An 18,856-nucleotide genomic window follows, 5' to 3' on the forward strand; every position below is an offset into this window, starting at 1 on the left:
AGATTTGTGAACATCTTATTCATTCTGCATGTAAAGCATTTGCACATTCTCTCTAGTTCCCCCATCACAAAATGACACTTTCAATTGTGTGGACAAGTAAGCACCATGCATCCCAGATCGGCTTGAGATTGAGTATCCTACTTGTACAGAAGAGTTTCAGTCCGAGTCTGAATCTGTTTCGTCTATTTTATGACGTTTGGATGCCCGACGTACTTTTCTTTCGCTCCGATTCTCCTCTATCCCTTCTGTTGATTGACTTACGTCCCCCTTACTTTCACTCTTACTCCCACTCGTTCCCCTCATCCTTCGTCTCCCACTCTTCTTTCGGCCCTCCGATTCTTCATCCGGCTCTTTTTCTCTGTGCCCCTTTACACCCTCATCCTCACCTGCTGTGTTCCCTCCAGTCTCAGACACGACCTCCATCTCCATCTCCACATCCGTTTCCCTATCTTCAACCTCATCATCCCCTTGTTCGACCTCATCATCACCTGCATCTTCATGTTCAACCTCATCTCTCTCACCTTCAAAGTCAACCCCCTCATCCTTCTTCTCAGCCTCTCTCTCTCCTCTCTTATTCTTCTTCCGCTTCTTAGTCCCTGTGGACCTCATGACATTCCCTTGTTTCTTAGCCATTTCTTCCATTTCCTCCCTTAACCGTCGTTCCCTAGCGAAGAAAACTTCATCATCTTCTTCCTCTTCTGAATCAAGTATGAAAGCAGCACTTTTATAAACTTGCATTTCCGCTTGTTTCCTCTTTTTCATCCTCTTAGGTCTTTCTTCTTCCTCATTTCCATCTCCATCACTACTTATTCTCTTTTTCCTTCTCCTCTTCTCTTTCATATTTTCTCCATCTCCTCTTCGTCTTCGCCTTCCCCCATGTTCCCCTACACCTTCGGCACCTTCTTGATCGGATCCACCAGACGAGTCTGTATCTGCGTACACGCGAGGTTTTCGAGCTCTACGAAGAAGAGTTTGAGGGTTTTCTATTTCTGGTGGAGAAAGTAAAAATTGGGATAAAGCCCCAAGAGAAGTTTCGAGGTTGGAAGGGAGGATAGATTGTGGAATGAAGAAATTTTGATTTTCCGCTGGTATGATCAACAAAAATTTCAAAAGTAGGTTTGGTGATGGGTTTGATGAGATAGTAAGGAAAATGGTACATAGGATAACTTACCAATGTCATTTTCGGTCCGTTCGACCGATAAGAGTCTTAACATTAGACGGAAATGTGAATTCTTGGACAAAGCAAGTTTGATCTCTTCGTTTTGTGGTTCAATATCTTTTCATCAGCTATTTGGACCACATGAAATAGCCTGTTCAGCTGATTAAGAGGATCATGAGCCGTCAAGAGTTAATTGGGTGATTGGACAGGTAGAAGAGGTTTCAAAGTAGGCCCAACGACGATTAACATCGTAAGATTGTATGACGAGAGAGATAGAGGTAAGGAAGAAGAATGAACCTACCATGCTGGACAAACTTCTCAATCGCATCATTACTGGGCCCAGCGAAATTCCGTGCGCGTCCTTCTTCTTCTTCACTATCTTGATCTGCCAATGGTACATCTGTGGCAAGTACGACTTCTTGTCTTTGTGCCAAGGCGATTTCAAGTTCCTTCTCATCAGCATCCTCAAAACGTGTTTCACTGCAGATTTGAAACAAAGTCAAAAGCCATAGATAAGAAGCCTTGGGCGGAGAAGGTTGAGAGAAACGAAGAGGCGGTATGAAAGAGGTGATGGTCAATACTTACACTCATTATCCATCGAATCCACGATTCATGCCCATCTTTCAAGAGTATACCTATTATCACACCCATTTGTTGTGACCATGAAAGTTTTCGATTCTTCTTAAATTCCAATTCTGTCGGCTCTTTTTCAAGCTAATCGTCAACTTTTTTCTTCTCACTCCGGCATCCCACCGTACCACCAATTCACTCCACACCAACAATATTTCTCATGATCCCAGACAGCCCTTTTTCACCACTCTCACAGACCCAGATTCGATGGTGGATCAGTGAAAGTGAATCAAACATATGGGAGAGATGGAAGGGCAACGATAATTCGGAAGAAAAAATAGAGTTACTCACCATTTCCCTAATCCTCTTCCCCTGTCCTCCCATATCATCATCATCATCCTCTTCACTCTTATAAGAACTCCACTCTTTCCACTTCCCTCTACTTTTAGGACCAAGAGCTTCAACAATGACAAAAGGATCTTCTTTCACTTTTTTGAAAAATTTCCTCAAGATGAATTTGATCAAATGTATCAAATCCGTCGAACTTTCATGTTTCGGTAAGGACTGTTGTTGATCTAATATACGTTGAAATAACAAAAGACAAGAAACACGAAAGTATAATCCTTCAGCTTGAGATTTAACAACTTGACGATGCATTAATCCGACGACACGCTTCAGTTGATCTGGATCGTCAAATTCTTGAAATCGGGATAAGTGGGAGAGAAGAGTGTTGACTACTGATTCTTGTGCGAAGCGCTTGACATTAGCGAATATGTCATTTCTTCACATACACTCATGAACGGTCTGTACCATCTGTCCACAAGTACCCCTCCTCTCCACTTACTGCCTTAGGTGGTCAGGGGGCGTTGCTCATGACGAGAAAGCCAAGTCGGAACGATTGAAGGAAAAAAACGGAGAGTGTGGGGATGAATTTTCGAATGGAATCAGAAGAATGGCTGTAAGAGGGTAGAACTTACCTGCTCGAAAGAGGAGAATTGAAAAGCGTGTTCTTTATAACTCTGTCCTTGTCTTTCGTCCTCCCCATTTACATCCTCCTCATCAACTCCCTCATCCCCCATAAACTCTTCAGGCACTTCACCTTCCATCGAACCCTTAGTTTTCTTCCTAGCTTTCTTCGCAGCTTTACGTTTCCGAACAAACATGTAAGTATTAGTCTTACTATATCTTTCCAACATCCTCAAAAGGACATAAGCGAAATGAACTACAGAATCGAGATATGTAACACTACCCGTATTTTCTTTATAGCTCGTGACGACTGCTAATGAAGCGTCGAGAACGTCACCATTGTAGTATAGTTGGTTTTGAAGGATTTCGGCGATTTCGTTATCTACTTCTTCTGTGGAAAGGGACATGGCGTCGATTAGGAGAAGCTAAGAGTAAGTACGATTATCTTCCTCCTTCCTCTCCTTCTTTTCATTGGGTGCTCTCACTTTCTGCAAGCAGTAACGGCTGGAAGAGACAAACTCGGATTGAAGAATTGGGAATCAAGGACGAAGATCGAGGGGAGGCAGAAATGGAGTGGAATAGAGTACTCACTATTTGAGTGAAACAATCTAAACATGCTTGTAATTCCGTCAAAGCCGGAGGCTAGACATTAGCTATACCCATTTGTCTGGCTCATAAGCGGAAAAGTGTTACTAGAATGGGACAAGTGGACAGGAGAATATATCAGTGTCAAACGTACCTTCTCATCCATGGTAATTTTCATACGTCCCACAACCCAACGTACCGAATCCAATTCCGCCATCTCCCCCACCAACCCTAAACTCCATTCATTCCCTTCACCATTCCGTTCATCCCCATTAACACCATTTTTCGTCTGCTGCGTCGCTTTCTTATCGATTTCTTTCTGTCGAACAAGTAGCAAATACTCTACGAAAAACCTAGACAAACTCAATGTTCGTGTATTATCAGCTGGCCGTATTTTACTTCTCTCCATCCGGATATCTTTGAGTACAGAAGCGAAGAAAGCTATCAGTGAGTAAAGATGACCAAAGTTAATGGCAGATCACTTACTGTTAAAACATGCCTCAAGGAATGTTTTAGCGACATCTTGTAAGATTCGCATAGCGTCGGGAGTGTACGAAGTAAGACGACTAGGATCATCCTGCCTGTCAACCTCCATATTGCTACAGGGGCCAGAAAAAGGGGAGGGATAACTTACCACTCGTTTTTTTCTTTCGGCACGTTTTCTCTTACCGGCATCTAGGATTTTACCAGCGTCGACGGTGATGGCGTTTTGTTTATGTAGTACCAATTTTTGATCACCGGCTTTGACGGCGATGGTAGTTCCGAATCGAGAATGACGGGTCATTCCGACTTTTGAATGTAGGGCTTTTTGTCTACGTTCACTTTCGAGTAATTTGGATAGATTTTCTATGGGGGCCTTTGGGTCAGTGATATTTCAGCTTCACCTCAAGTATGACGACACGTCATTCATCATTGCGAGCAGCGTCACATCTGAAAGTAGGAGGTCTGTGAGATTGGACATGAGCGCGGAGGGGGGGAAGTCAAATGCACGGAGGTAGAGGGCGATCAGCCTAGCAAGAGGAATAAGACTAAAGAGTGGTGTGATGTGACTGTGAACAAGACGTTACTCACCCTAGCTTGATCCTGCGCCAGGTCTTTCGCTCGTACAGATCTAAAGACCAAATGCAAGATATCCAAAACCAATACGTTATACTGGTTGAAATCCGTTTTGTCACCATAAGAAGCTAAAGACAATATCAGTTGAAAATATGTCAATTGACCAAGTTGAATGACCAAAGATGACTGAATTTGTCAGCCTATCGCTTGGTAGGAAAAGAAGAGAGTAGCTGACTTGGAGATTTGAAAACTCGGCTTTTTCTCCAACGGCAGAACCGTCCGCTATGTCGTCTCGAATGGCGAGAAGGTTACGGACGATGTGAAGACCTAGAGAGATGATACGCGAGTCACGTTCATCCCTTCGTGTGAGCATGTCTTTTACTTTATCTGTTTTAGATGTTCTTTTCTACTCAAATGGAGACCTTTCAATCCGAGATGGCTCGATGAGAGTACATATGTGAGAGTGGCAAGTGGGCAGTGAAAGAGTGGGAATAAAATGGAAGAGAGATGACTAACTTTTTCGGTTTGGCCAATGAAGGTAAAATAAGTGTCAAGAGACATCTCAACGGTGCGGGGGATTGTAATATCATAGCCTGATCATTAACATTCTGTCTCTCCAAAATCACCACACATCAAAAAGTCGACCACTGAAGCAAGATAAAAAGGGACACAAAGTTACACCACAACATAAATGCTAACCACCGAGAAACAGAAGTTAAGAGTAGTGAAGTTTCCGTCTTACATCAATCCATTCATACAATCTACACATGGATGGTGAAAGACGAGATGAAAAGATGAAGATAAATAGGAGATGTGACGATGACAACAAGCAAACTCACTTTATATTCCACTTGATACCTCAAAAGTGAAGCATAATCACTGACGATATCCTGTTCATCCTCCATTTCCTTTAACTCTTGTTGTACATCGATAGGCCAAGTTAAAGCGGCTATCAAATCGCCTGTAAACATCAGTCCATCAATTCTCAATTCTCAATTCTTCAATTCTCAATTCTTCAATTCTCAATTCTTCAATTCTCAATTCTTCAATTCTCAATTCTCGATGTGTAATCCCCTCCTCGGCAAATATCGAATTATTTATGGAGGTGCAAAAAAAAACTCACAAGCAACTAAAGAAACTTTTCTACCCCATTCACCTCTTTCAGTACATTCAACCATTAAACTAATTAATTCCCTCATAGTACCAGCTTTCGCCATACATCTAGCTACTGTCCTTTCGTCATCCGTATCATCTTTTCTCCATAATTTTTTCAAATCCTTCAGGACTGCTATTACACTATCACCTGGTCGATAGATAGTTTCGAATTTTTCATCTTGTTTCTCTTGTTTAGAAATAAATTTTCCATTGGAATTAAATATGGATTTGTCATTGGATAGATGGTTGGGATCGGGTTTAGAGATAGGATCAAGAATTTCAATTTCTTCGTAGCCTCCTAATGCGTTGGTTAGAGATTGTACAGCTGGTAAGAATATTTCAAGACGATCAAGAGGGGTGAGATCTTGAATATCTTGAATATCTTGTTGTGGATTTTGTGAATCTTCGTATTCTTCCATTTCACTAGGAAAGTTTTTCATATTGATCCGATTACCAGTGTATAGGTTTGAAGGTCTTGGATGAAGGTGGATAGGAGAAGACATCGATTTTATATATTTCCGAGGAAGTGGGAGGAGAAGTCGGGGGGTTGATAATGACTACTTTTGTATTGGACTTTGTGTTGGTGAAGTGGGAAAATTGTAGAGAAGAACATTGCCATTTGGGTGAAAGGGGTGCAAAGACGCGTCGCGTGTTTTACGGAGCCCCACTGTTCAACCTCCACTTTACACATCCGACTGCTTTCCCCACACTGCCCCTACTCGAGTAACTACGAGTAGAGTACTTGCAGAGTACAGTACGGTACCGTACTCTGTATACAACCCTGCCTCGGGCTAGGGTAGCTGTACTCGTCACTTATCATAATGGTATACTCACTCCCAGATCATACCTGTAAGGATACAAGTATCTGCAGAATGACGACGAGTGACAAGGATACCTTGTCAAGTAGTTGATGAGAAGTAAATAAATCATGCAAGTTGTTGTCTTGATGCCACCCTTCCGCCTAGCAAATCGAAAAACCCCCAATGTCCCTAGATCAGACAACCTCCTGCCCGCCCACTTCAGGCTTCTCACCCAAAACATTCCCCTCCATCGTACCTACCCCACTTCCACTGATCATACCATCTCCTCCAGACAAACCTTTCCCAGCTCGTTTCGCCTTCTCCGCCCGTCTCTTCTTCTTCCTTCCCATCTCTACCGTCCCACTCTCTTTCCCCAAAGCCGAGTCCTGAACTGACCCGTCATGCATATCAGTCTTCTGGCCCTCTTTCCTAACTGTCGTCGACCCCTTCCCTGCTCCTCCCCCACTTTCAGTTCCCACAGCGTCCTCTTTGGCCGAAACCACTTCATCAAGTAAAGCTTCACCCGATCCTCTCTTCTTTTGCCTCGTACCTACACTATTCACATCCCCCTCTACCATCCCCTCACTTTCTTCCGGCTCGGAGGCGAACAAAAGGGACATGGCCTCCATATAATGGGACATTTTCCACATGTCCCCTACGCGGATAGACATCAAGTCGAATGAGATGGAGATGATGGGTTCTGGATCGGGTTGAAGTGGAGATGATATAGTGTGACTTGGATCCGTCCCTTTTGATGCGACGGCTTCTGAGGTGGAAGGAATAGTTTGGTCGGTTTGGTCGATTGTTGGGTACGAAGGGTAGAAAGTGGAGGAAGGGGCAAGTCGAGGAAGTTTTGGATACCGTTGTGAGAAGTGGTTCAGAAGGATGTGTGAAGCTCCCATTCTGATAATCAACACCAACACGAATCAGTCATAATGAATGCAGAACTGTCTCGACAAGGTGTTTCGATGCATAGATGAGAAGTGTAAAGGGGAGACCGATGCAAATCAATCATGCTCGACGGGCAGCCACCTCGGTTAGGGTGTTGAAGTGTATAGACGGGGATGGTGATGGGAAGACCGAAACGACCCAACCGTGATGATTGCAGAGCCACTTCGTTGGGGAAGTGAGGTATGACAATGAGGAGAACGAAGACTCACTTTCTACCAACACCCACAGCTTGAGAAAAAGTAGAATGTCCTTTTTCCTTTGCAACATCAGGTTTGTCATCTTCCAAAGTAGCTTCATGAATTAAAACAGTTGCTCCTTTTCCGGCTTGTATCAAATTCTCAGAAGGCATTGTATCTCCCGAGTATCTATGTGTCAACTGTGCTCCTGGTTCCTTACGGTGAGTGATTCAGTGTAAGTTCAGAGGATATGATGAATAGGGAAGATAATGATGACATGCAGTAACGTGATTGATAGTATAGAGTTGGGGGTCACGAGCAAGAGAGAAGAGAAAAAAAAACTCACACTACTTTCCACCCTGTTTGATGTTTCAGCACTAGACCCCAAGCCCTGCCACGATGTTCTACCAAAGGTATTTGTATTTCTTCGAGAGATAACGCGTCGAACAAAGCTCGGAGGTTAGTTTGGAGAGTTTGTTCACTGTTCGTCAGATCGACTCGGCTTTAAGAAATACCATGTGAGGCAATACTACGAGAGATGAGAGATGAGAGATGAGAGATGAGAGATGAAGGGAACAGGATAAATGACCTGAGTTCAGATAAAGACATACGAAGCAAGTTCAGGACTATACAACAAACCGAACGGCCAACCCCTTCCCAAACCCTCCGACCCATCTTTCCCCACCCCCACAGACGACCCAGATCCACCATCAACCCTCTTGACCAAAGACAACGAATCCCGGGATATCATACCCTGTATTCTGTTGGAAGGTAAAAACACCAAATTTCTCAATGCTTCCCGAGGAACGTCCAATTGCCATTTATAACTTTCTTGTAATGATAATGCTATTTGTATTGGAGCTATGATGTATAGTGGGGTATGTATGTTATGCTATTTATCAACTCTACACCATAACACATGAATTTTTCCTCGAAACTTTGACGCTTCCCCAGAGTAATGACATTTGTCACAAACTGAGGACCAGTCGGTGACCTTGGGTAACATGAAGTGTGTCGTAGGTATCCCGTTCGAGACAAAATTACAACGAGGAGAAGAAAGTTGCACTGAACTATCAAACACCTTGATGATCCATGACCCAGATATAAGAGAGCAGTACGTGTAAAAAATGTGATCAAGACAAAGGTTGGAGAGGGGAGAAAAATAGGAGACTTCGTAAACCCACCTTGAACCTATCCTCCAAAATCGATTGTAAGCCCAAATGATGATCAGCGTGCAAATGACTGATGAAAATCATTTTCAAATCTTTCCAGAGCTCTGACAAATCACCAAACCTTCTTCTTAATTGACCTAAAGTACCTTCTCCACAATCTAACAATACTCCACCAGTCCCTGGTATCTCTACAAGAGTAGAAGAAACGTTTCTGTATTTACTTGGAAGAGCTGACCCTGTTCCGAGGGTTGTGATGATTATGTCGTCCCCTACTTTCGGTTCTGCTTCATATGTGACTTTGTCATGCTGGTCTTTCATACCCACGTCTTGTAGAGGGAGGATGGGATTGACAGATTGCAAGGGTGTCGTTTCAGTGGCTGATGTTTTAGGTGGTATGGGAAGTGATAAGTGTTTGACCGTTTCTTGAGCTTTCAAACAAGCGTTGAGATATTCAGATGAAGGGGAAGGGATATCAGATATCGATGAGAGATAAGGTAGTGGGAAAGGGATATCTTTGGATGGTCGAGGGAGAAGTTCGAGTGATCCAGGAGGATGCATTCGAATACTATGACCAGATTGTAAGAGGACGGTATTTGAAGGTAAAGAGATAGGCGGTGTAGTTTGAGGAAGTGAATTTGGAAAGTGAAATATCGTAGAATCGATTTGTGAGAGATGGAGATGATTCCATGCTGCCGAAGTAAAGAAGATTTCGTTGGGAGAGGGTGTAGTGTCAGCTAAGAGATGCTACGTTATCAGCTACTGGCTATCTCAACTTGCAATTTTATCTGAATTTGGTCGGCGGAGAACTCACTTTTGGCTCGGTACCAAAAGATTGTACCCATCTTTGATAGTCTTCCCTCATCCAAATATCCTTGGATGTATGATGCACCATCAAAGCGACCGTCTTGCCTCCTCCAGGATGTTTGTAATCGTTCAATTGAGACGATCCCAACAAAGAAGATACTGTCTTCTCTGTACATTGTACAATCACCATTACCTGATTCGTCAGCATTCCTTACTCAAACACATCAGAGCAATTGGGTCCTAGAACAGATGTGTGAACGTGACGTTTGACTCACTGCCCCTGTGCCTCCTCCACTCAAACATTCCTCAGGTCTCACAATTCTCATTCCACCCGGTTGACTAGGATCCTTCACCTCCACAGTCTGTCCTTTTACCAACAACCCCCTCGCTTTTCCATACACCCCTAATCGCTCAGCAGAAGCAACGTCAAATTTCCCAGGAAAATCAGGAGCTTGAAAGACGTAGATCATATCGCATCTCTGAACTGAGTCGTCTAGCAATCCTAGAGGATATCTAGCATCGGCAGAGTTTGGTCGTATCGGACCTGGCGTATCGGGACTGGGTTTGGCAAAATGACGAGAGAACATGTCGTCCATGATATGTTCTATCCAGGTGTTCTTTTGGTCAGGTGGGAGAGCCCATGGTTGTGTTGGTGGATGCAGGTGGGGCACGGGATTCGTTACTGTGGAAGTGATGGGTATAAAAGGAGGAGGTGTGGGGATAGGGGATGATTGATCATTCGAGTCAGATTGCGATGAAGGTAAGATAGAGAAAGCTTTGATATTGATGCTTGGATGGTCGTATATTTGTCTCAATTCAGAAGAGGCAGTGGAAGGATGATGAGTTTTGACATTGATTGAGATTCTATAGAATCAGCCACTGCTCAGCATCCATTGGACCGGGGTATAGTCGTCAATGGGGTGTGAGAGGCAGGGATAAAGACTTACCGCTGTAATGAAGCTCGAAAAGAGGCAAGATGATGTCCCACATCTGGAGGACCGATAATATCGAGATTCCTTATCCCCGCATCGGCAGCAGTCATAATCAGTCCTATCTTGTCAGTCCAAGCCACTCTCCTCCCGTACCGTCAGCTACTGTGAAATTGTGGAGTAAAGTAAAAAAATTCCAGGGAAGAAGTGGGAATTGAGAAGGAAGTTCCCACCAGGAAGCCCATTCCGATCTTTACTTCCACCACTGGGCATGATGATCCCCGTCAAACTTCTCATCACCAAGCCTTTCTGTATAAACGCCCTCTGAGTACCTTCCCCACATCCAAACAGCCATCGAGCATTGTCAAATGCTATATAAAGAGATAATGAGGTATCTGGTCCAGGTACGGAAAGACAACGTACAACCCAATTAGGTCGATAATCTTTTTCCATGTCCCTTCTTAGGGGAGTCGATTCAATTGGCTCTTGTCGTTGAATCGTAGGAGGGGCTGACTGTTCTGGTGGTTGAGCTCTCGATATAGACTTCAAATCCCTAATTGATGAAGATCGTCCACTGTCCGATGAGCAGGAATTGGGATCGACGAGGTCTCGCGCAGGGGGTTTGAGCAAGGTTGGGAAAGCTAGAGGTCGTCTGGATAATTTGATAGGGGGGAATAGATCAATCGATCGGATAGCTTTAGAGTGTACGTATCGGCGAGAGCCGTATGATAATGAAGTGAAGGACAACAGGATGATTCTTTGAGTTGTGTGAAGAAAGAAGAAGAAGAGCAGTACGAGTACTCGTAGTTGATGTTAAGCGTCATGGTCCATGGTCCACTCGACATTTGGAAGTTCAAAATCTCGATCTCAACGGACATTCCGTCAATCTCCGCGTGCCACTAGAAGACATGCTCGAAACTGCTCTCAACACTTTCACCACCGCCTCTCCAACTGGTCAGTATGACATTCCTCTTTCTCCTCCACTACTTTTACTGAAGGTATTAGAGATTAGTAGCTTAGGAGGAAGAGAAGAAGTACCAAGCTAACGGTCAGAGTCGCTTGATCATCTCGATACCCACGACGGTCAGGTGCTCGGAGAGGCGGAGAACGAGGTCCGGCCTTCCTCCTTTTGGACGGGGTCGTGTTGCTCTTTATATGTTCATCTTATCTTGGTGGTAGGGTGAGAAGGAGTGATACCACATGTCTATCTACTTGCCTGGAGTGTTTTTGTATGCATTGTCTGAATGCATATCCTTTCTCCTCAAGGTCTTGTATTCCGGAAGCGGGTGTCACGTGCTCGCTAAGCCGATTCAAAAGTTAGCACCATCGATCGTCTATAGTCTATTCGCTTCGCTTGACTCCTCTTTCCGGTCCATATCCAACCGATTCTTCCCCAAATTCACAGATCCTATGAGCACTGTCAACCCTCCCCCATAACCATTCAATCACCGTTCCACGCTCCTTCCCTCACACCACACCCCCCACTTCCCAACATGCTAACCATGTTGTCCCCCCTCCTCCTCTTTGCCATCCTTACCCATCACACCCAAGCTCGGCTCTCACCAGAGATCGATCATCTCTTGCTCCGAGCTGGTAGACCTCGTATAGGTCTTTGGCAAGCTTTGAGTAGACAAGAACAGAAATATCCTTCAGTCTTGACGTACGTCATCTCATTCCTTCTTCTTCTTATCTATATCCATCCCGGCCCCTGAGTTGCTTCCCTTCCAACAAGTGATCCTCAGCCAAGCATGCACGCTGTCTGCTCAGGTATTCCGAACCTCCAATGTGACTCTCCCACCATCTCAGCACATGCATCCTCTCTAGATGTGCCCATGTGGCTGTGCTACTTAGAAAACGCCCATGCACTAACACCCAGCTCAAGATCCTCAGATGGTGACACTGGGGACTTGAAACGTGAGACTCAGGTTTCGTTCGGGGTACAATTGACCCACTACAAAGCTTATTGCTTCACACAACCCGTCTCTCATTTCGACGATACCATCACCGATACCTTTTGTCAAAGGTATTGGATAGACGCTAGCTCGTATGAAGAGGGAGGTCCCGTGTTCGTTCTCGATGGAGGAGAGACGAGTGGGGAAGATAGGTGAGTTTGGTCGACTACATTCCTCATGATTTCACTCATCGCACTTCTCACTCGTCCAGTGTATCATTGTTGGATGATGGCGACCTTGTTACTTTCCACCTCTCGCTCGATCGTCGACATTCGCTCACGATTAGACTTCCATTCCTGAAACAAGGTATTTTGCAGATATTATCTAACGCTACCAATGGTCTAAGTATCGTTCTGGAGCATCGGTGAGTTGACCGTCTATGTCTTCACTCCGCTCTCACCAGAACTCAATGTCTCCTTCGCATGTCAAAATATTCCAGAATTTCAATGCTCTTGATCAACCACCGACTTGTTCTTATTTCTGAGGCCTCGACTGACCAACAAGATATTATGGCGAATCTCAACCTGTATCTTCATTAACAACGGATAATCTTCGATTTCTGAATAACGAAGAAGCCCTGGAAGATTCCGCAGAGGTGAGATCATCTTTATTCTACATTCCTGATACCACAATCCCTTCGGAGATGTTATTTTTTTCATGACCTCTGATCCTGAGCTGATGAATAGTTCATCAGAAATTTCAGAATCCCTTCTGATGTGCTTAAGCTATCAGATGAAGGGATCTTGCAGCCCGATAGAACTCCATGGATCTACTACGGTGGTTCTTATGCCGGAGCCAGGGCTGCTCATATGCGTGTTGGTTATCCTGATATCGTCTATGGGGCCATCGGGTCAAGTGGTACGTGTCACAGTATTCTACTCCAACTTTCCCCATGCGTCTTTCCTTGTCTGTCTGCGGAGAGGTCGTTCTGACTGACTTCCAGCCGTCACCCACGCTCAGGTCGACTTTCATCAATACTACGACCCCATCAAGCATTACGCCTCGTCCGATTGTATAGCTGCTGTCCGATCTTCAATCAAGATCATCGACCAGCTGTTGTATTATCCAGAACCAGTACCTACGGATCTGAAGGCTATGTTTGGGTTGGACCTACTGGGAGATGCCGCTGACTTTGCGGATGTCTTGCAGAGTCCACTTGGTGAGTTCAATTCTGAGATTTAAGTCACTTCCTCTTATATTGGAAGCTAGACATGCTGTGCGCTTGTATGACATGGCATGCGGGAGATGATGAAGGGAAATAGAATGTTGATGATTGGAATGCTGATGGACAGGTAATTGGCAGTCGCAGAATTGGGACCCTACGGTGGGATCTGACGAGTTTCAGCAGTTTTGCGATGCTTTGTTGTCAAATGAGACCGGGGTCTGGTTTGATTCCATTTATATGTGAGTTGGACACCGTACTTATTTGCTCCATCAAAGCTCTCTGATCTGTCTTGTTCACTTATTTTCGTCCTTGATAAGCAGGTGAAACCTGACGATGATCCCAGGAGAACAGAGGTAGATGACATTTTACTGACCTCAGACCCTCCACAGTGGTCAACTATGGCAAATACATCAACGACGTCACTCCCTTGACTTCCTCCTTCGTCAAAAGCTGACGATCAGAGTGTGGTCTCGCAATGTCCTCGCGACACTGGTGATCCCGCGACGGACCTTGAAAATGTCACCCCGTCCCTACCTTGCACTTGAAATCCGCTGACGAGTTAGTGCTTCGGTACCCAGAACGACGCCCAGTTTCAAGTCTACACACTTGATCAGACATGGAGATTGTGGTTATTCCAAGTTTGCACGCAATGGGGTTATTTCATGCCTGCTCCAGCAGAGGGCGCGTCCATTGTTTCTGAGCTGTGAGTGGCTGGATGCCCGACCCTTCTCGGCTCTCCCCTCACCTCGGTAAATGACAGTGCCACCTTGGCTTTGGACTCGAACGAAAGTTGATGGGATGAGCGGAGCTAACGTCAAGATTGACTCTGGAGTATACCTCAAAGATCTGCCATCAGGCGTTCCCACCTGGGGATCACTATCAAGTACCACAATGGCCCGATGTGGAGTCTGTCAACCGTAGAGGAGATTATGGGATACGTGCGGATAGACTGGCATTCATCGATGGTGATCGAGATCCTTGGCGTCCAGTGGTGAGTTTTTATTTACCTATTCTCCATTCCTTTCAAGCGCTCTGCCAGACTCTTCTGGCTTATGGTCGTTCCCCACTTCATTGTGTCGCTTTATTATTCATTCCCCCTACAATGTAAACATCATGTGTGAAATCCTTGATTGACTATAGACACCTCAAAGTGACTCTGCACCCAGTCGCGTGTCGACGGTGAACGAGCCCCGACAAATAATTTACAGTTTGTCATCCCTTCTTCGAACTCAATAGGTACTGACGTTCAGACGCGGTCCATCACTACGATGAGGTGAGCTGGAATCTGTCCTCAACTGCCACAGCTGACGAGCAGAACGGCCTGAGTGACCATTCTCTTGAACCCAAGGAAATCAAAGAGGTGCACGCGTATGAAGTTGATTTTGTCAAACAATGGGTGGAAGATTGGAAAGCTATGCATGTACGTTAGGGGTATGTATGATACGGTCTGGATCGTCTGTTCGTCGGTACATGTCATTGTTTAGATGATCTAAACTATAGGTTCATGGGTCATGGGTTTATAATATCATGTGGACAGTAAAGGATAGTAGTGACTTTTGAATCAGTGAAGTGATCATGCATGGATCGATCGATAAGATAACGATGTCGATTCGCCTCCCCCCTATCCTTCCTTCTACTCGATCATCATTGCTACTCACAGCGACTCATATCAGGATATCAGCTTCTCCTACTTCGCTGATCTCGCTCTTTCCTGCCCTTGTTTCCCCTATCGATCTATCCATGTGACATTCTGGCTGTATTACTTGACCCACATCAACACCTAGCATCATCTTCCTCTCCCACCACGATTTTCCCATTGAACAAAAAACATTATTCACCACCTTCACCTCACTCATCGGAATTGGACCCCAAGCTCTCTCACCTTTGACACATCGAATCTTCACCTTTCGTTTCCGCGCCTCGCCCATCTCTATCAAACTGACACGCTACCACCTTCACAATTATTCACGAAGGTCGAACACTGGACAGGAAATAGGATAACGAATACTTCAATGGTCAGAATATCGATCCCTACTCTCCCTCCAACTCCTCTCCTCCCACCTACAAAACTCTCCCTCCTCCCTCTCAACCTAGCTTCTCAACATCTGTCGAAGTTTATCCAAGATGGGAAAGGTAAAACAGGATTAATCACCGGTGCTGGAGTAAGTGTAGATTCAGGTATAAGAGCTTATAGAGGTAAAGAAGGACATTATACTAATCCTAATTATACGTGTGTACCTCTTTCCTGAACAATTTTTCTTCCTTCTTTCGATTTCACTCTCAATTTCATACCCTTTCACCTCACTAAATCTCTGTTTAGTCATCTTGACTATGTTTTCTCTTCCTTGGCTGCTGGCTGTATCAACTTTCACTTACCTTTACTATTGATACTATGTACTTCTGACTCTTCCCTCAGAATTTCGTATAGGCTACTGTCATTCCCTCGTACTCTCACTTCATAGTGGTCGCTTTTGAGTTTCGTCCATATTCCCGTATCGATATCCCGTCCAGAGTGAAATGTGACCCCCTAAAAGTGGGAAAAGAAAGATATGACTGACTGACCTCAAGTCCGATATTGTATCATGAATTAGTAGAGAATAGTCCACGAGGAGAAATATTCCGGTAAGTTCATCGATCATTACTCTATCTAACATATATTGTATCATGTTCTCAAAGAGTTTGAAATGAATGAAAATATCGTCATGTGAAGATTGCTAATGTACAGGAAACGATGTGAGCTTATCGTGCTCCGTGTCAATTATAGCTCACATATAGATTGGGCTCGTTCTTTTCTCGGTGTGAATTTATACTGTCATGAACTAAACATAACTGATTTCTAGTATCCACCAGTCAGAGATGCACTACCAAATCCAACTCATATATATATCGCCGCATTACAGGTTTTGGGTTTAGCTCCTAAGCATATTACACAAAATGTGAGTTTTTCTCTTGACCTCTTGATCTACAAACAGGAATTGATTTTCTCGCTTTACATATAGTTGAAAAGTCCCTTCTTCATCTCTTGATACGTCTCCTCCGACCTACCTCGAGTTGAAGAAGACAAATCACTAGGTCATCACTGCTTTCTTAGTATATCACTCCTTATTCCTTTACTTGATGTGGAAGAATGAGAGATGAGAGGTCTTTTTCGTTGTTCATGCTATTGAATCATCCAGAGGGGATAACATAGACAACCGCTAATTCCCAGGTGGACAACCTTCATCCCAAAGCCATCTCCATAATCCAATCTTTATTTCCCTCAACCTTCCCTGCTCCACCCAGACCAACGCTGCTCGAACTTCATGGAACATTAGCAAAAGTTCATTGTCTGGAACATCGACATGAGCAATCTAGAGATGATTATCAGCAAGAACTGGCGGATATGAATCCGGTTTGGAACGAGGAGGCGAAAGAAGCTGAACGGACTGGTCGGTGAGTCGATCTTCACCAGGTCACCTCTCCCCACGCATCCCCTCCCTCCCGTCCCCTTCACCTGTTTACTGCCCCCTTCTCCTCTCACCGCTCTTCTTCCCTTCCATCTGTACTCTTCGACTTGGTGTAATCTTAAATCAGGAGCATGAACAAAAAACCCAACTCGTAACGGGCGGTAGAGTATGTCAGTGACGCGATCGATCCAGATCGGTCACCGCCCAAATCTCAAATGCAAATGTCATCCTTGTGAGTGAGCTCATGTCAGTCGTCCACGGACCAACCCCGATGGTGATGTCGACCTCCGTGGAGTGGACTATACTTCTTTCCGAGTTCCCGGCTGCCGGATATGTAGGGAAAGAGGAGGGAAGGAAGGTATCGTCAAGCCCAATGTTGTCTTTTTTGTGAGTTTTCCTTTGTCTAGTCTCCCAGATCACTCATAACATGTCCCGTGCGCTGTCCCTGGATTGAGTGCAGCAGAAGTTCGGTGGAACGTGAAGTGGCTGATGAAAAGGGTGAGACTTTGACGCCTCAAGTAAGGGATCAATCGTGAGTGTTGCCAGGTTCATTCTCTCGCTTCTCGTCTATATCCCCTGGTGACAAACCCATTCTTGCGCAGTGTGACCTGTTCCTGAAGATAAAATCGCTCGATCTCATCGCATGATGTTTTTTAAATCTCGCTGGTCATCTAGTAAATCCATGTACGGACCATCATCCATCTTTACATCACCGGCAACAAAATGTCACTTATCAGTGGACGAAGTTTTGACCCATAGCCTCACAATCGCATTGGAAGCTTCTCGCCTTTTGGTACTCGGTACCTCACTCGCCACTTACTCCGCCTTCCGGTTGGTCAAACAAGCCTCAGAGAGTGGTAAACCGATTTGATCATATCTACTGGACCTACCCGTGCAGACGGGTTAAAAGGTGTGGAGAAGATGGACAGGAGGGCTGGAGAGGTGTTGAGGACGTATTTGGATGATGTTCTAACGTAAGTTTTGTTTTCTTCCCTGTCCCCTTTCAACTAACTTATCCCTTCTCATCACTCGTCCACCACAGTGTCACATATTCTCACTCCCATTTATATCCCCCCCCCCCACCCCCCCACACAAACACACACATCTCTATACCATTGAGTGATACCTGCTTTCATTTCAAACTCACTCCTTCGCTTTCACAAATTTTCTCTGGTCAATCCGTATTTCTCACCCTCAACTCTTTTCTCTTTCATCACCTTCATGTCGTTTCTCTCTTCTTAAATCATTCACACCAAATAGCCCCTTGGTAACGATCTTGCATCACTACCATGGAACATATTCAATAACAATTGGAACATATTCAAATAACAAGTCTGATCAATGTTTGAGTGAATCACGACTGATAGTAGAAACCAAACGACTCCAGAATATCAAGCTGTGAAGAAATCATTAGATAAAGGCATTATAAAACTCCCACCGGATGTCGAAGGACCAAGAGCGGAAGGTTAAAACCTATCATTCTCTTTCTTCTTTTTGGTATTTTTGTTCATCATTTGCATATGCACTTTCTTGTAAAAGTATCATGCACTTGAATTCTTTCTCAAGACCCAAAAAACGATGTGTAATGACTTTCACAACTTTTCATTCGTTTTTTCCTTGTAAATCACCACACCGAAAAGTATTCACTTCCTTCCTTCCCTATGTCCACCTCCATCATAGGTCTGACTCTGAATGGTCGGTTTCAACATGATACGTTCATTCTACTTGTCAACGTTCAAGAGTACACCCTCGATCTACCCATGAAATTCATCACACCTCCTTCTCCTTCGATATCTGAGATGAAGTACATACGACCTTGACCACCTCGATCTGCATTGAAAAACGGACATAAGAACAAAAACAAGCATGAGTAGATACAGTACAATTAGTGTGAGAATAAAATAAAATACAACCTCATATGAAAAAAGATGCATTCTGAAATCATAAAAATAACCCTGAATATATAACAT

At 44.4% G+C, this 18,856-nt stretch overlaps 4 protein-coding genes across 4 annotated transcripts; 2 read left to right on the forward strand and 2 right to left on the reverse strand.

Annotated features, from left to right (window-relative positions):
• Nucleotides 1–137: 137 nt before the first annotated feature.
• On the reverse strand, nucleotides 138–5,931 carry TREMEDRAFT_65909 (uncharacterized protein; the record flags this gene model as incomplete). Its single annotated transcript, XM_007007995.1, has 16 exons — nucleotides 138–173; nucleotides 262–1,085; nucleotides 1,172–1,276; nucleotides 1,461–1,608; nucleotides 1,745–1,873; nucleotides 2,081–2,485; nucleotides 2,707–3,120; nucleotides 3,287–3,337; nucleotides 3,435–3,721; nucleotides 3,767–3,857; nucleotides 3,915–4,136; nucleotides 4,352–4,522; nucleotides 4,572–4,695; nucleotides 4,853–4,929; nucleotides 5,176–5,297; nucleotides 5,460–5,931. 16 exons carry the CDS (start codon nucleotides 5,929–5,931, stop codon nucleotides 138–140), a joined length of 3,678 nt encoding a protein of 1,225 aa, XP_007008057.1.
• A 554-nt stretch (nucleotides 5,932–6,485) lies between these two features.
• On the reverse strand, nucleotides 6,486–10,776 carry TREMEDRAFT_70321 (uncharacterized protein; the record flags this gene model as incomplete). The annotated part of the gene is made up of 10 exons (XM_007008030.1): nucleotides 6,486–6,633; nucleotides 6,688–7,194; nucleotides 7,452–7,607; nucleotides 7,765–7,899; nucleotides 8,030–8,310; nucleotides 8,603–9,324; nucleotides 9,398–9,587; nucleotides 9,670–10,258; nucleotides 10,342–10,444; nucleotides 10,557–10,776. 10 exons carry the CDS (start codon nucleotides 10,774–10,776, stop codon nucleotides 6,486–6,488), a joined length of 3,051 nt encoding a protein of 1,016 aa, XP_007008092.1.
• A 930-nt stretch (nucleotides 10,777–11,706) lies between these two features.
• TREMEDRAFT_45908 (uncharacterized protein) lies at nucleotides 11,707–15,036 on the forward strand. Its single transcript, XM_007007964.1, has 14 exons — nucleotides 11,707–11,983; nucleotides 12,200–12,427; nucleotides 12,562–12,639; nucleotides 12,780–12,870; nucleotides 12,962–13,133; nucleotides 13,219–13,434; nucleotides 13,568–13,679; nucleotides 13,819–13,858; nucleotides 13,902–13,958; nucleotides 14,004–14,143; nucleotides 14,260–14,431; nucleotides 14,581–14,647; nucleotides 14,691–14,713; nucleotides 14,756–15,036. The coding sequence occupies exons 1-14, from the start codon at nucleotides 11,817–11,819 to the stop codon at nucleotides 14,867–14,869; spliced, it is 1,677 nt and encodes a 558-aa protein (XP_007008026.1). The 5' UTR covers nucleotides 11,707–11,816; the 3' UTR covers nucleotides 14,870–15,036.
• Nucleotides 15,037–15,452: 416 nt separating this feature from the next.
• On the forward strand, nucleotides 15,453–18,356 carry TREMEDRAFT_70323 (uncharacterized protein; the record flags this gene model as incomplete). The annotated part of the gene is made up of 10 exons (XM_007008031.1): nucleotides 15,453–15,670; nucleotides 16,009–16,062; nucleotides 16,205–16,238; nucleotides 16,281–16,376; nucleotides 16,649–16,872; nucleotides 17,138–17,273; nucleotides 17,384–17,418; nucleotides 17,646–17,743; nucleotides 17,785–17,860; nucleotides 18,257–18,356. The coding sequence occupies 10 exons, from the start codon at nucleotides 15,453–15,455 to the stop codon at nucleotides 18,354–18,356; spliced, it is 1,071 nt and encodes a 356-aa protein (XP_007008093.1).
• Nucleotides 18,357–18,856: the final 500 nt, after the last annotated feature.

This window comes from Tremella mesenterica (assembly GCF_000271645.1).
Source record: "Tremella mesenterica DSM 1558 unplaced genomic scaffold TREMEscaffold_17, whole genome shotgun sequence".
NCBI classification, from domain to species: Eukaryota; Fungi; Basidiomycota; class Tremellomycetes; order Tremellales; family Tremellaceae; genus Tremella; species Tremella mesenterica.

Bases quoted from the DNA above. Each gene is read 5' to 3' on its own strand.
- TREMEDRAFT_45908 (XM_007007964.1), top strand. From the start codon at position 11,817: ATGCTAACCATGTTGTCCCCCCTCCTCCTCTTTGCCATCCTTACCCAT. The intron at 11,984-12,199 runs GTACGTCATCTC...ACTAACACCCAG, and splicing joins AAATATCCTTCAGTCTTGAC to CTCAAGATCCTCAGATGGTG. The intron at 13,435-13,567 runs GTGAGTTCAATT...GCTGATGGACAG, and splicing joins TGTCTTGCAGAGTCCACTTG to GTAATTGGCAGTCGCAGAAT.